The sequence below is a fragment of the Simochromis diagramma genome, unplaced genomic scaffold (genome assembly GCF_900408965.1).
Source record: "Simochromis diagramma unplaced genomic scaffold, fSimDia1.1 OVJJ01000585.1, whole genome shotgun sequence".
Lineage (NCBI taxonomy): Eukaryota > Metazoa > Chordata > Actinopteri > Cichliformes > Cichlidae > Simochromis > Simochromis diagramma.
The window spans coordinates 3,265,737-3,279,609 of record NW_024387398.1 but is presented as its reverse complement, the minus strand read 5'-3'; the positions used below and the strand labels follow the sequence as shown (position 1 = coordinate 3,279,609).

The 13,873-nt window shown below is 41.0% G+C and overlaps 1 protein-coding gene across 2 annotated transcripts in view; it reads left to right on the top strand.

Moving 5' to 3' along the window:
- Nucleotides 1–402: 402 nt before the first annotated feature.
- slit3 (slit homolog 3 (Drosophila)) overlaps nucleotides 403–13,873 on the top strand; it is a 236,253-nt gene continuing 222,782 nt past the window's right edge. The window contains exon 1 of one of the 2 annotated variants that reach the window (XM_040010459.1): nucleotides 403–1,184. In XM_040010459.1, the coding sequence (XP_039866393.1) occupies nucleotides 994–1,184 (191 nt within the window). In that variant the 5' untranslated portion in view covers nucleotides 403–993. The remainder of the gene's footprint in view (nucleotides 1,185–13,873) is intronic. The other variant, XR_005693007.1, reaches the window with a different exon arrangement.

Genomic DNA, 13,873 nt, shown 5'->3' with positions numbered 1-13,873 from the left:
TGATTAAATGTGATCAACTATGACTGAGCTGTCATCCAGCATTTTTGTCATATGCTACTTGTTAAAGCATCTATCAATGAAGTTGACACACAACACAGACTCCCGCAGGATGATGCATGATAAATATGGCTGAAAAAAGACGCGCCTCAAAACCAAAACATGATAGCAAGTTCATTACGTTGATAAATGGGCTATAAAAATAAAAGAAGAGCTGCTGAGAAATCAGCTAAAATGAGTACACTGCTTCCGTGGATAGAGTTTCACTCGAGTTTGGTTTACAGACTTGGGGAAGATAAAGGACGAATCAAAGTTTGTAGAGCTCTCCGACTCTCCTGACATCAACAGAAAGAGAGAGAGAGGGAGGGAGGGAGAGGGAAGGAGGATTTTGGGGGGAACCTAAATACAAATCTGTTTGCCTCTCTCGCTCTCACAATCGCCAGGCGAACCAGTCTGTGTTGCGCCACTGCGCTTTCAACTTTTTTTTTTTTGTATGTGTGTGATTATAACTCCTTTACTACTCTCACTTTTTACTCCCCGGCAGCGGAGGGATGTTCCTTGGAAGGAGGTTACACCCCAGCTGAATATTCTCACCTTGGAAGGTTTAGAAGCTAGGCTCATAAGTTCTCGGAGAGTTTGGGAATGGAGAACATTTGGGGAAACTTTTACGCATTGAGCTGAGTGACGCACGAATAGATATTTAAAGTTTTTGTCATATCTACGTTGTTATTGTCTTCTTCGTCACTGGCAAAGGGATGTTTTAAGTAGACTCGTAGTTACCGAGTCTCTGGAGAGAAGTTTTCTGAATTCGTGCAACAGCGAACTTAATTTGATTTCGGCTTGCGTTTTTCTTTCTTTTTTCCAAAAATTCTGCCACAGAAAAAAAAAACGTCCTGTCTTCAACTTACACAGGATCCGCACTTCCACGGTGTCGCCTTCACCCCCCGCGGATTTTCAATTAACGTCTGTTGGAAGTAATTTCGGTGGATTGCTATAATGCCTCCGACCACGCCGGGGAAGCGCGCCGCGCTCTGCCGGGTTTGGACTCTAGCTTTCGCTCTGCTGGTGTGCGCTACATCGGTGAATGGATGCCCACACAAGTGTAGCTGCTCCGGATCTCATGTGGACTGCCAGGGTCTGGGTTTGAAGACTGTGCCGAAAGGAATACCGAGGAATGCCGAGCGCCTGTAAGAGCAGTTGTTTTATTTCAACTTATCTGTAATTGCATCAATTTAACCAAAGTTCATCATAGAGGGCACTCTGACCTTATTATTCACCTTTTCTCCCTTTGCATTACTCCCATGCTCCTGAATTGTGGATAGTGCATTTTAAACTTAACATGCTCTGTAGGAAAACTGCACGTTTTCGCAGATTTTTCCGAGCAAAATATTTTAAATACATTTTTAAAAAACATCTCGAAAACTTAGTCGTGCATTGTTAAACTTTCATCACTTGCACATAACTTACTTATTTCATACAGCAGGCTACTGTAATAGCATCCATGTGCATCAACATCCCATTTAGTTTATTAAATTCATGTTTTTATATTATCTTATAAACCCCCGTCCTGTATGTAAAACTCTGGTACTATTTCTGGTACTTTTTATGTTGTTGCCATGATTACTACTCAGGCTATATAAAGTTGGGACATAACTTTTGTATAAAAGTGGATAAAGCTTTTTTTTTTTTATAGACGATGACTGGCTTTATGTGGCTTTTAAAAATCGTAAGGAAATTACTGCTATCAAAAATCCTGTCAGCATATTACTCAAAGGGTACGTCTTACTGTGAAAAGCTGCAATACCTTTAGTTTAAAATACTGCTATTTTATTCTAGCTTAATATATTGCACACACAAAAGTGCCCTAAAATCACCTGCGACCCCCAATGAACAGAGGTGGTTAAGAAAACAGTCACCAACTATGTTTTTAGAGAAAGCTTTTGAAATTTTAAACAGGTCAAAAGAATGTGAGAAAATCGCCTTAAATCACTTTAAACTGTATTCTTTCACACGCCTGGGTAAGACTTTCTAAAGTTTTGTAGAATATGAGTAAAACTGAACTAGATCCTCAGTGTTTTTCACTTCAAGAACTACTGGTTCTTTCTTTCTTTATTCTTAGCCTGGGTGACAGTTTAAAATCATATTCATTCCTTAGGCAGGGACAGAACTCTGACAGGCGCTGCTGCCACCTCCAGCCTGATCTTGACACGTATACATCAGCGCAGCCACACACATGCACTCACAAACACACACCTTTGCTGTTAAGGTATGGAAGTGATTATGCATGACAACAGAGCAGCCAAAAGCCCTGCAGGGGATCAACAACAGACCTAACCTGAGACAACAAACACAATCAGTAGGCTGCTGAGGAAAGTGGGGGGTCATGTTTGTGAATATGTGTGAGTGTGTGTGTGTGTGGATGTGGGGGGTACTGGTGGATATGAACATGTGATTAGCATGTGTGTGCGGATTTTTGCTTGGCTGAGCTGTTTCATATGTTTGTGTGCCTGCGTGTTTGCACTGGCTGGTGTGATTGCTTTTCTTGTGTGTGTATGTATGAGTGTTAACAATGAACCCCCATACCTCTGCTACTCAACAGGGCTGTTGTGACCTCCTAGGACCTGTTGGCTTTTGCACAGTAATCCCCCGAAGACATTTAGACCCAAGAAAAATAAATAATTAGAGCAGGTTGTGATGGGGAAGTGGGATAACGGGGTCTTCTGCGTCTCCCTGGGGTCCCCAGGGTTGAATATTTGGGGTAGCAGCGCCCCCTCCCTCCCTTTTCAGTCCAGAAACTCTGTGTTTATGTTTCTCTGATTTATCCAGGTCAGTGTTTCAGATGTGACTTTGGCCAAGAGTTGCTCTTTTCCTCCCTCTTTTTCTACCTTCATCTCGTTCTCCCTCTGCAGATATATTTTAGGGAGTCTGAGTTGGGAAACATTAAAATGGATGAGATTCTAGTCCTAAAGGTTACAACAGACACTTTGTTTTAAGCGAGATGAGCATCATTGCCCTAAGCAGGGATTTGATTTTGACAGTTGTGATAAAGTTCATGTGGACAACAGATTCTTGTAACAAAAAAGTTGTTAACTTCTAAGTAAAAGTTGTAAATTTCAAAAAGTTTCTCAACTATAATCGAATACTTCCACACTTCACCACTGACACATTTACAGATTGCAAAAGCCTAAGGTGATGATTTCCATTGGCAGTGATTCTTTAAGACTATAAGTTTTTATTTTTTCGTCCATATTTCAAGACTTTCCGGGCTTTTTCTATGGTATACTAACACACTCGTCATTGTGGCTTGACATTATGGTATAACAGACTTTTTCATGGTGGCAAAAACTGGCAATAAACTTGAAGTGAAGTGAAAAGTCACAATTAGGGATAAAAGTCCTTAGGATTTGGGTTAAAAAAAAGAACTTTATGAATTGTTCATGCTTAAAAGAGTTTAACTGATCATTTTAAAATGAAATGGACCATATACATTTAAATCAACTCACATCATCCTAGAGTAGAACAGCGGTCCCCAACCCCCGGGCCTCGGACCGGTACCGGTCCGTGAGTCGTTTGGTACCGGGCCGCGAAAGTTGAGGCTCAGGTGTGAAATGTGTGGTTTTCAGGGTTTTTATCGGTTTTCATCGTTATTTTGTTATTGTTTTTATTGTTAACTCGGTTTTCCTGGGTCTTTTCACGTGTGTTATGAATAAATCTTCTTTTTTTCGGTACCGGTACTAGTTTTATTTTGTTGTATTTATCCGCGACACCTTAAAGGCCGGTCCGTGAAAATATTGTCGAGCATAAACCGGTCCGTTGGGGACCGCTGGTGTAGAATATAGTTCAAGATCTCTGTCTAAATAAATAAATAAATCTGGGTAAATTTCCAACGTCCAAATTTAAACGTGCGACTATTTTGCTGGTAATAACTGAAATGAGTAAAGATAACATAACCCCCCTGGAAATTACGCCCATGGTTTCAACATTGCTTTAAATATTGTAGCACTGAAATCCTCCATCTTTTTTCTGATTTAAAAGTTTTCTTGTCTCTCTCTCGCTGAAATATTAGAAAATATAATGTGTATCTGTTACCTCACAACACTAGAACATGCATCAAGGCCGCAAAACATGTAGCATTTAGTTAAGGCGAGGCTTTCACCTTATCTTTCCGGGAAAATGTTTTTCAACTTCTACATTGCCGCACCCTCTATAGACACATGTATCGAATCAAAGTAATTTAGAACGATTGCTTGAAGTTTTATGAAACCAATTGTAGAAATTCACAGCAGAGTAAAGCAGAAGTACGTGACACATGGAGTTAAGAGGATTTCATGATATGCTGTCACATTATATAACACTGAAACATTTCACAGTGGTAAATTTCCTGAGGAACGGTGGATGCCTGGAGTGAAGAGAATCAGTCAAGATGCACTGTAAAGCATGAAAGCACTGTAACACTCATGTAGCTTTCACAATATGCCCCCACTTAGCCTTTTTATTACACACAGTGCAAAAGTTTGAATCTAGTTTCTTTCTGCTACATGTGAAAACGAGTAAGCAAGCGCCGCAGTCTACCTGTCATAACCACAGAATCAATCTCTTTAAAAGCCCGGTCTTCCTCACTATTGTAAACATTTGGAAAGGTTAACGAGAGAAAAACTGTGGTGGCCCCAACTGTTCACTTAACAGACACACTCACATGCTGCCAGCCTCAAAGATTACCTCGGGCCAGTCAATTCCGTAATGTTCTACTTGGAAAGCCACTTGAGGCCTCATTTGCATCTAATTTGAGTGGAGGGTTTTTGGGGGTGGCTTAACAGGCTTAACGAGGTTGGGTAAAGTGAATTGAAACATAAGAACGGCTTTTCTCTCTCGGGTTCGGTTCACACCTGCCCTACAGGGTCTGCATAGACACACATACAAAAAAGCACAAACACTTTTTTTCCCCTGAGATTCAAATTCCAAACTGTTGCCTCAACTGCTGTGAAAATGTGGGCGAATCAAATGCCGTAAACTCCAAAGGGAGCTTCCAATCGCTCGAGCTGCAGTTTGTTTTTTTTCTGCATGTGTTTGTGCAAGCTTTGCATGTTTTAATTTTGTCACAATGTGCATGTGTGCATGATTGCATCCTCATACATGCACTGTGTTTGTAGTTGACTGGCAGCAAGTTTCCTCAGCCAGCTTTGCACAAGCTAAATTTGAGTTTAACAGTCTAGTTTTCTGTTCCCTCGCTAACACCACCAGTAAATTTTGGCAAGATTTGTACAGGCAACACCTTCTGTGCTTTCTCTCTTCTCAGCTAGTTCTTTCTCCCCTTCTGCTCTTTTATTTCCCTTCCCCTCCAAGCTTTTTATCTTTATCCCACCGTTGTTTTTTCTCCTACATCTCTCGCTCTTTCTGCCCAACTTCTTTTCTTCTCTACTTTTCCTTTGCTTCACTCCTCAGTTCTACCACTTTTTTTCTGACCTCCACCTCCCCCTCCGACACACGCACTCACACACACCATCAGTTTGCCAGCAGCATCTCACAACCCCCATTTCCCCCCAACGTGCCAGCCTACTGTACCACAGAGCGCATAACAGTAGGATCCCTGCTGCTGCTGCTGCTGCTGCTGCTGCGTGTTTGTGTGGACACACACACTTTAGCCGCTGCTTCTGGCTCTTATCAAAGCTTAGTGTTGATTGGCCAGTGGACGCTCTAACCACCACACCCTCGGCTATGAAATGGCATTTCATGGTGGGGCTGGAATTTTGTGTGTGTGTGCGAGATCTCTGAATACTTTGGTTCTATCCTGCGCATGGAGCAGACCAGCTAATTTGTGCTGACATAGTTCTAGTTCCCTAAATTTGGAATAATTTGATTGGATCAATCTGCAGTGACTAAAGTACTGTGGTGTAGACTTCCCAGCTACTTTTGGCTCTGTCTTGAATATTTATCTGACATCATTGCAAATAACAGTGTTTTGTATACAGCTGCTAGCCCCACCCAAAGAGTCTGATAATGTTAAGTTCAAAATGTGTTCCAACAGTTTTGATGTGTTCCATGAATCTTTAGTTGTACTGCTTTGTTTTATGGGAATCAGGAAACTAATTATGATGTTTGTGCAATATTTCTGCATATGAATGAACACAGCCTTTGGTAACTGTTGAACAAAAGCCATCGTTAAGTGGAGACCGTTCTTTACTGTTATCGTGGGTATGATGATGATGTAATTTGTCTGAAGAGCAGCCGAGTGTTATTGCAATAGCAGACAGAGCTAAACTCAGAAGTAAAAACCACAGTGAGCTTGCTGTTTTCCAACAGCCTCTTAATGTCACGCCTATCATCCATGGCCATCTTGTGGTAATCACTTTGTGCCCTTCTAACTATGTTTGATTCAGTTATGGTATGCCAAATGGCACAAGTGAGGCTAACCAACATTTAGGCTCCATTTCTAGGTCAGTGGGTGATATTCTTTTCCTCAAGTTTCTCCAGCATGCGGGCACATGACCTTTCTATATAATTACTTTAAGCCTGTCAAAGAGGGAGCCAGCTGGCGTTGATAGTGGGCACTGCCCTTCTGGGAAATGGATCAAGCCGGATACTACATTAAAACATACAGACATATTCAAATGTAACGAACAAACTAAACACATGGAGGTGCACGTACCGGAGTGTACTGCACTTGTGAGGGCTCTTACTATATACAGTAGGCTCTTACTCTAACCTTAATCATCAATACTAGAAAATCCATTTTTGAACACAAAGTTAATCCTAAAGCCTTATTGTTGAAATGTGCGTTGGTTTTTCTTTTTTTGGTCTATTCTCAGCACATTACATATTGTATCAAATTATGCCAAAGCTGAGACGGATGAACATTGTTTCCCGGGAGCATAAAAAAGCTTCTATAATGACTCAGGGGTGGTCAGTCCATTTTCTTTCACGTGAGAAACTGGTACTGATATGAAGGACAGAGCCAAGAAGCTTATAAAGAGATAAAATTAATATTAAGCAGACTTGAGTTCCACTTGTTGAAACAGTCCCAGTTTCTCATGTGACCCTTTGGGGAAATTAATTACCTACCCCCGGACAAGCCATCAATAACTAACACGTTTCATTTGGAGTATAAAATGGAAGAGAACATGCCTGAAAATCCTTCTTAACCAAGCTGGACCAGAAAAGGTCTGTTAACTGTGATGGATGTGAACAGCGTGGGTGTTTATTTCACAGTTTGCTTTCATTTCCACTTGAAAGCAAGTTTTGTTAACCTGGGGGTTGCTTTAACACCTGTGTGATTAATTGACAGCTTGTATTTTCTTCTTCTTTTCGCGGTACTAATGTCTCAGGTGACCTCAGTAATTAACTTCTGGTACAATTACAGAAGAATCCTGATTTGATGGTGACTGAAAAAATAGGCTACATGTGATTTTCTTTTAATCTTCAAACAGCTATTTGATGCAGTAAGAAGCAGCCGAAATGTCCTCGTTGTTAAGGTCCCAAAACGGGTCCTCAAAAACTTAGTGCAAGAGAACACGCAGGCATGAAAAGGTACATAATTTAAATGAAATGCATATTCATGAAGCACATAAAAATCTAGCCTGCAGTCCCACACATACACTGCACACTCATCATTAGGCAGGCACAAGCTCACACAGTTCACTCTCATGCATTCACCAGAAATAACATGAAACTGGTTAGATGGAAACTTTGACATATAATGAGAGAGAATTTGTGTCACATAGAAACAACCCAGAGTCACGAATGACCTTCTGTGACTTTCTGCTGAATGAGAAGTCCTCAACTTGGAGGACTTCAGAGAGTGTGTCATACTATAACACTAGTATAGATTTGTGTGTGTGTGTGTGTGTGTGTGTGTCTATGCAGTGAGCTTGGAGTTGTTTGATGTTAACAAGCTATGGCACTGTTTTGTTAGGCCACTGTCACCAAAGCAACATATTATTTCCCTTCTGCACGGACTTTATTTTCTCAGTGTGAGTTTCTGTTTGTACTCCTTCACTACACCTGTGTATTTACATTTTTATGTAGTTATTTGTGGGTATGTGGCAGAGTAATAGAGTGACTTCCACCACAGTGTTCAGTTTGCAGGCCACTGCTCAGATAGACTATTTATGGAGTCTGGAAGCTTATGGAGAAACAGGTCACTGCACTGTGCATGCATGCATCAGTGTTTCTGTGTCTCTGTCTCTGTCATTCATGTCCTCTTTCAATCTCTCATTCACCCTAATCTCATTTTCTTATCTTCTTGTTCACTCATTCTCATTTTTTTCTGACCTGGGCCCCATTGAGGAAGCAGCAGGGCTTGTTCTTGTCAAGTGGCCTCTCCGCAGCCAAATTACCCCTCCACCCGCACCCCAGCCCATTCACTTACAGTACAGCAGTAGTAAATCGAGACAAAAGCAATGCAACCCTATAAACTCTTGCAAAGAAAAGAGCTAACCAAATACAGGGCTGGTTTACAGCCCCTTTGGCTTGTGACTCTAAAAGAAAGGGATGCTTTCAGGCGTCTCCCTAATGTGGTCAAGCCTGTGTGGTTAACAGCGACACCAAACTATGAAATTTCTCGAGGTGGATCAGTATTAAGATAGAATATAGACTATGAAGGAAGGGGAAATAAATTGGGACTGTCAGAAAACAAACCAACTGATGATGGAACACACAAGGAGATGCATTACTCTCTCAGATTTCAACAAAATCTAATCAGTCTGGGGTATTAAATGTGAAAGCTGCATAACAAACAATTTAAAGGACTGAGACATAAATAGGAGAGAAATGTGGTGTAAGAGATGAAGATGACTTTAAGGGGGAAAACAAATCCAATAAAGCTAAATCAGAATGAAGCAGTGTTAAAAAAGAAAAACCCAAAATTGAAAGCACAGATTAGATAGGAGGGAGATGTATTTTGCATCATTCAGACAGGATTCCCCTTTATGGAGTGAAAGCGAGTGTCCTTCAGTAAAGGAAATATTTAACTGACTTTTATCTCCGGTCTCTCTGCCCTTGTTTGTACCTTTGTTCTCTTTTCTGGTGCTCGTCTTTCATTATTTAGTTTCACTTGGCATTCCTAGAATCCAGCAGATTGGACAGCTCTAAAACAAGCGTATTTATTCGTACAGAGAAGGATTACCCAAATATGGGTTAGCAGGCATAACTTAAAACTGCTAGCAAAATTTCCCCATACCTCTGAGAAGTATACACAGCCAGCAGAGTCTAATAAGCCCCTTTTCCATTAGTACCTACTCAGATCGACTCGTCACGGATGGCCACGACTCGACTTACATTTGTGATTGTCTTCATCACAACGCATCCGAATTAATACCCAACAAGAAAGGTGGATGTGGAAGAAAGAATCTACCTGCTGCTTGGTCTCTGGCTTTTCATCAGGGACCATGGCTTTGTTTTTGTAGCCATTTCCCTCGTTCCCTGGTTTTTAAAAATGGCGGTTTTAATTTTCGTGAATGAGATGCGCTCATGAATCATCGAGTGACGCCACTGACCAGCCAATCGGTGGAATGCAGTCAGATGACGTCACATTTTAGTACCTGCTCGGATCGTTTGGAACCCTAAGCGAGCAGGTACTAAAAAAGTACCAGGTACTATGACCAAATGGAAAACCCTGAAAACCTTGGCGAACCGTGTCGACTCGATCCGAGTAGGTTCTAATGGAAAAGGGGCTATAGTGATGTCTTGCTTTAGCTGCAGGAAACCTATTGTAGCAGACAAACCTTTGATTTCTTGGACAACCAAACAACAAACACTTGATGCAACGACTGTAGTTACAGATTTAACAAAGAGACACATAGAAAAGATGTGAAATATATATAGAGATGAATGATTAAGGCAGATGGAATGCCTTAATCATTCATCATGAGCGAACCATTTTGTACTTGTCCCAAGTACAAATGGTTCGCTCCATTTGTACTTGGGACAAATGGAGCGAACCAATGAGATACACTTACAGATGTACAGTACAGGCACATGATCATAAGTTAAAAAAAAGCTTTCAAAGCAGAGCCAGAATTTTAGAAAGTAAAGGAATGAAATACGAATTAGCCTGCTCTGTAATTTTTCTTTTAATTTTTTTTAATTTTCAGCGTTTTTAAACAGATAAATTAGGCTTCAGCACTTTTGCTGACAGATATGAAACAACGCTCATGCTGACATATTGAATCTTTTTATTTCTCTGTTTTCCTGAAAGCACAGCCTTTAAATAACCTGCCTTGTGTAATTTAAAAAGAACCTGATCTCAGCGCTCTCAAAGGTACTGTAGCTTGCGTTTGCACTCATTACTTACTTTTTTTTCTTTTTAATTGTGTGTATATGAGAATAAAGAATATGTGACTGCCCAGAAAACTCTTGAGTGATGATTGCTGTACATCCCAGAGAGCAGCTTTGTAACAGGAGACAGTTTATTGCCTATTATCATCACTATGACAAAGATTCAAAACAGCAGTAAAGGGTTGCACAGGAGACCAAATGTTCCACAAACTCCCCAAGATTTCCAAAACTGAGTTTTTTGCAAACTGTTGTAGGTAATATACAGACTCCAAGTGTAGGCTGGTGTTGATCAGGTTTTCCTTTTGAAAGCTTGCCATGGCTACATCTCTCAATTGTGTTACTGACTCTATGTTGTGCATGTAACAAAGATAATTCGTCATAGTGAGCACACTGCATAAATGAAACAGTTAAACAGCACATAAGCATCTATCATTTTGCCAAGCATATTGAAGACCTGGACCATTATTTGTAGGTGCTCCAATTAGCTGCTGCATGATAGTTGATTTTTTTCCTTTATTATCTAAGATATTACATGATATGGGGCGATCGTGGCTCAGGAGTTGGGAGTTCATCTTGTAATTGGAAGGTTGCCGGTTCGAGCCCCGGCTCCGACAGTCTCGGTCGTTGTGTCCTTGGGCAAGACACTTCACCCGTGGCCTACTGGTGGTGGTCAGAGGGCCCGGTGGCGCCTGTGTCCGACAGCCTCACCTCTGTCAGTGCGCCCCAGGGCGGCTGTGGCTACAATGTAGCTGCCATCACCAGTGTGTGAATGTGTGGATGACTGGTTGTGTAAAGCGCTTTGGGGTCCTTAGGGACTAGTAAAGCGCTATACAAATACATTTACCATGATCCCTGTTACTCTCTTGATTACTGTTGGGCTAAGTCTCTTTCTCATTCTTGTTAATGATATACTCTTGACTGTATTTGATGTGTTTAATTTGCCCATACTTCTCCCTACTGGCACATGCACCAGTCTATGTGTGTTGATCCAGTTTCCTATTATATGCAAAGATTATACCTTATTTTTGGTCTAAATGTATTTATGACATCTAAAGTTTTTCCTCATATGCTACCACTGAATTTATTTTTCACTACTGTTTTCACAGTTCCACAAAGGCTGCTAGTAAAGTCTGCATAGGCCAATTAATCTTCCCCCTTTATTTGGTGTACGTTTCACTTGCTACATAGATGTGCTCCTTAAAAGTGAGAGCAGAAGAGAGCACTTAAAGCTGCCTTAGTTTGCATTGGCCAAATGTAATATCTAAACATTTGCAGTGGATGGATTTCAGCTATAGCAGAGCCAATTTCAAAGCAGCATGACACCTGGCGAGCACAGAGCTTAGAGGAAAAGGAAGAGAGCAATTAGGATTCCTTGTGTAAGTGGTAGATTTAGAGAATGAAATTGAGCACATCTATCTATGAGTGAGAAGGACGGAGAGTAAAAATGGAGGAATGAGAAAGTGAAGCGGCACAAGAGCTTTTGGAAAATAACATGAGATTAGCACAGGAAGTGAATGCATTTGGAAATGAGGTGTGGGATAGAGGTCAACAAAGGATGAAAGTGAGTGAAAGAATGAAGGGAGAGGAAAAAAGGGGAAAGAGGAAATGTCACAGTGTCCGAGACTGATAAAACAGAGAGAGGAAACTTCAGTGCTTTATCGTTATTCCCTATTGTCCCTGATAGAGGGGAAAAAGAGGACAGAGTTCAAGAAAACAAAAACCAGACAGACAGAGATACAGGGTCAAGGTGAGAAAAAGAAGCACAGCTAACTAGCCAACAAGCAGGCATGTCAAAACATTTAAGCTCAACACTGAACTCTGATAATCTTTTACCACAGTGGCGTGTTTTTCATTTATTAGTATTTTTGATATTTATCGTTTAACATTCCTTTCTAAAAGTTCTCTCTCTTGCCAATGGTGTAGCCAACCAATAATATTGTCCTGAAGGCAAATCAGTCCTGCTGCCACCTCCACCTCACACACACTATGCATTTGTCACCGTAAAGTCAACCCCGTGTGTCACTCTAAGGCAGCCAGACTGCAAAGTTCACTTCTCAGTGGTCTAGAGTGAGATGTGGTGGGGGCTGTCTCTGCCTGTGTGTGCATGTCTTTGTTGAATGGGATATTAATTCCCTGGACACCTGCTGTTTGCATTCTTGTCTTATCCCCTAGTCGCAAACACACACATGCTTGCACGGCTTACTTCTGCCTGTAATGGAAACAATGGTTAGGGCTTTTGTGCTAGCGTATTTCATTAGTAGTCTGAATGCTGGTCAGTTAACATTTGATGCTAAGTTAAGCTTTACTGCCAGGTGGGCTGTACACCTATAAGCTTTAACAGACCAGGTGCATGAGAATGGCAGCCTCATCAGCTGTCTTTGCTTTGCTCGTAATGAGTTCTCTGTGCACACATTTACTTATTCCAAGGAGTTAAGTGAATAGATTTACTAACTCATGTAAAAATACTGTGGGTAGTGCATTTTATTTATTATTTCTGAAGTGTACCAGTAGCACCATTTAGTTATAATGAACAGAATTATTTTATAAAAGAGGGAATTGTAGTTTATTTATATTATGCTAGGTACGACTGGTTTTCTTACCTCCTAACAATGCTGTGCTTTTTTTGACAGCTTTTTCCGATGACATCACTGCCAAGCAGTGTGCTGTGCATCCAAGATTTTCATTTAATTTCATGCCACTTGTCTGTGTGTTTTCATGGCAGCGGTGTAGACTCCACAGTTTTTAGGCAGCGAGGTTTGATGGGATTCTGCCATTGTGCTGTACCTGGAACTGTATACTCAATAATTGCTTAACTGCAAAGCAATCTCCTTAGTAAGAGCAGAAGTTTCCACTGTGAACATAAGAAAGATGGAGATAAGGTTTGAGAGATTAGAGAGAGAGAAAAAAGAAAATAAGGGTAGGAAAATTGTAGCCAAGTGTAAAACAGTGAGAGATTGAGATAAAAGAGGAGAGATTAGGGATGGAGAGGAAAAACAGATGAAGGTGAAGAAAAAGTGTTTAGTCAACTGTGAAACAGTGAAAGATAAGACGTGAAAGATCGAGACAGGGAGAGACGAGAGGGAGATTACTGAGAAGAAGAAAAGTGGAGAGTAAGGCTGGGAACGCTGGGTAAAGCTGGCTGCGAGGGACTGACAGACGGACATTAGAGAGCAATGATCAAAGAGAGATTTGAGATAGATGAGGAGGAGGATGGAGCGTAAATAGAAAACTGAAAGATTGTAACCAAGGGTAAGCTACACATCCACTAAACACTTCATTAGGTACGCTTTTTCATTATGGTGGTGGATCTCTTTTTGCCTTCCGAGCTACCTTTGCTCTTCATGCCATACATTCAACAAGGTGAATGTATGGCATGAAGAGTGTGGAGTCCATTTGTGTACGGTCAACTTAATGTCATGTTCAAGAAATTAGTTTGAGATGATTCAAGAGAAAAACAGTTTTACTGACAAGAACATGTTTGGTGCACCTGTTTGACTTGCTGGAATCAGCCATCAGAGATGGATCATAAAGGGAGGGACAGGAATGGTCAAGCACATTACTCCCATGTCATTACACAACCATCAGCAGTCCGAACCATTAGTAG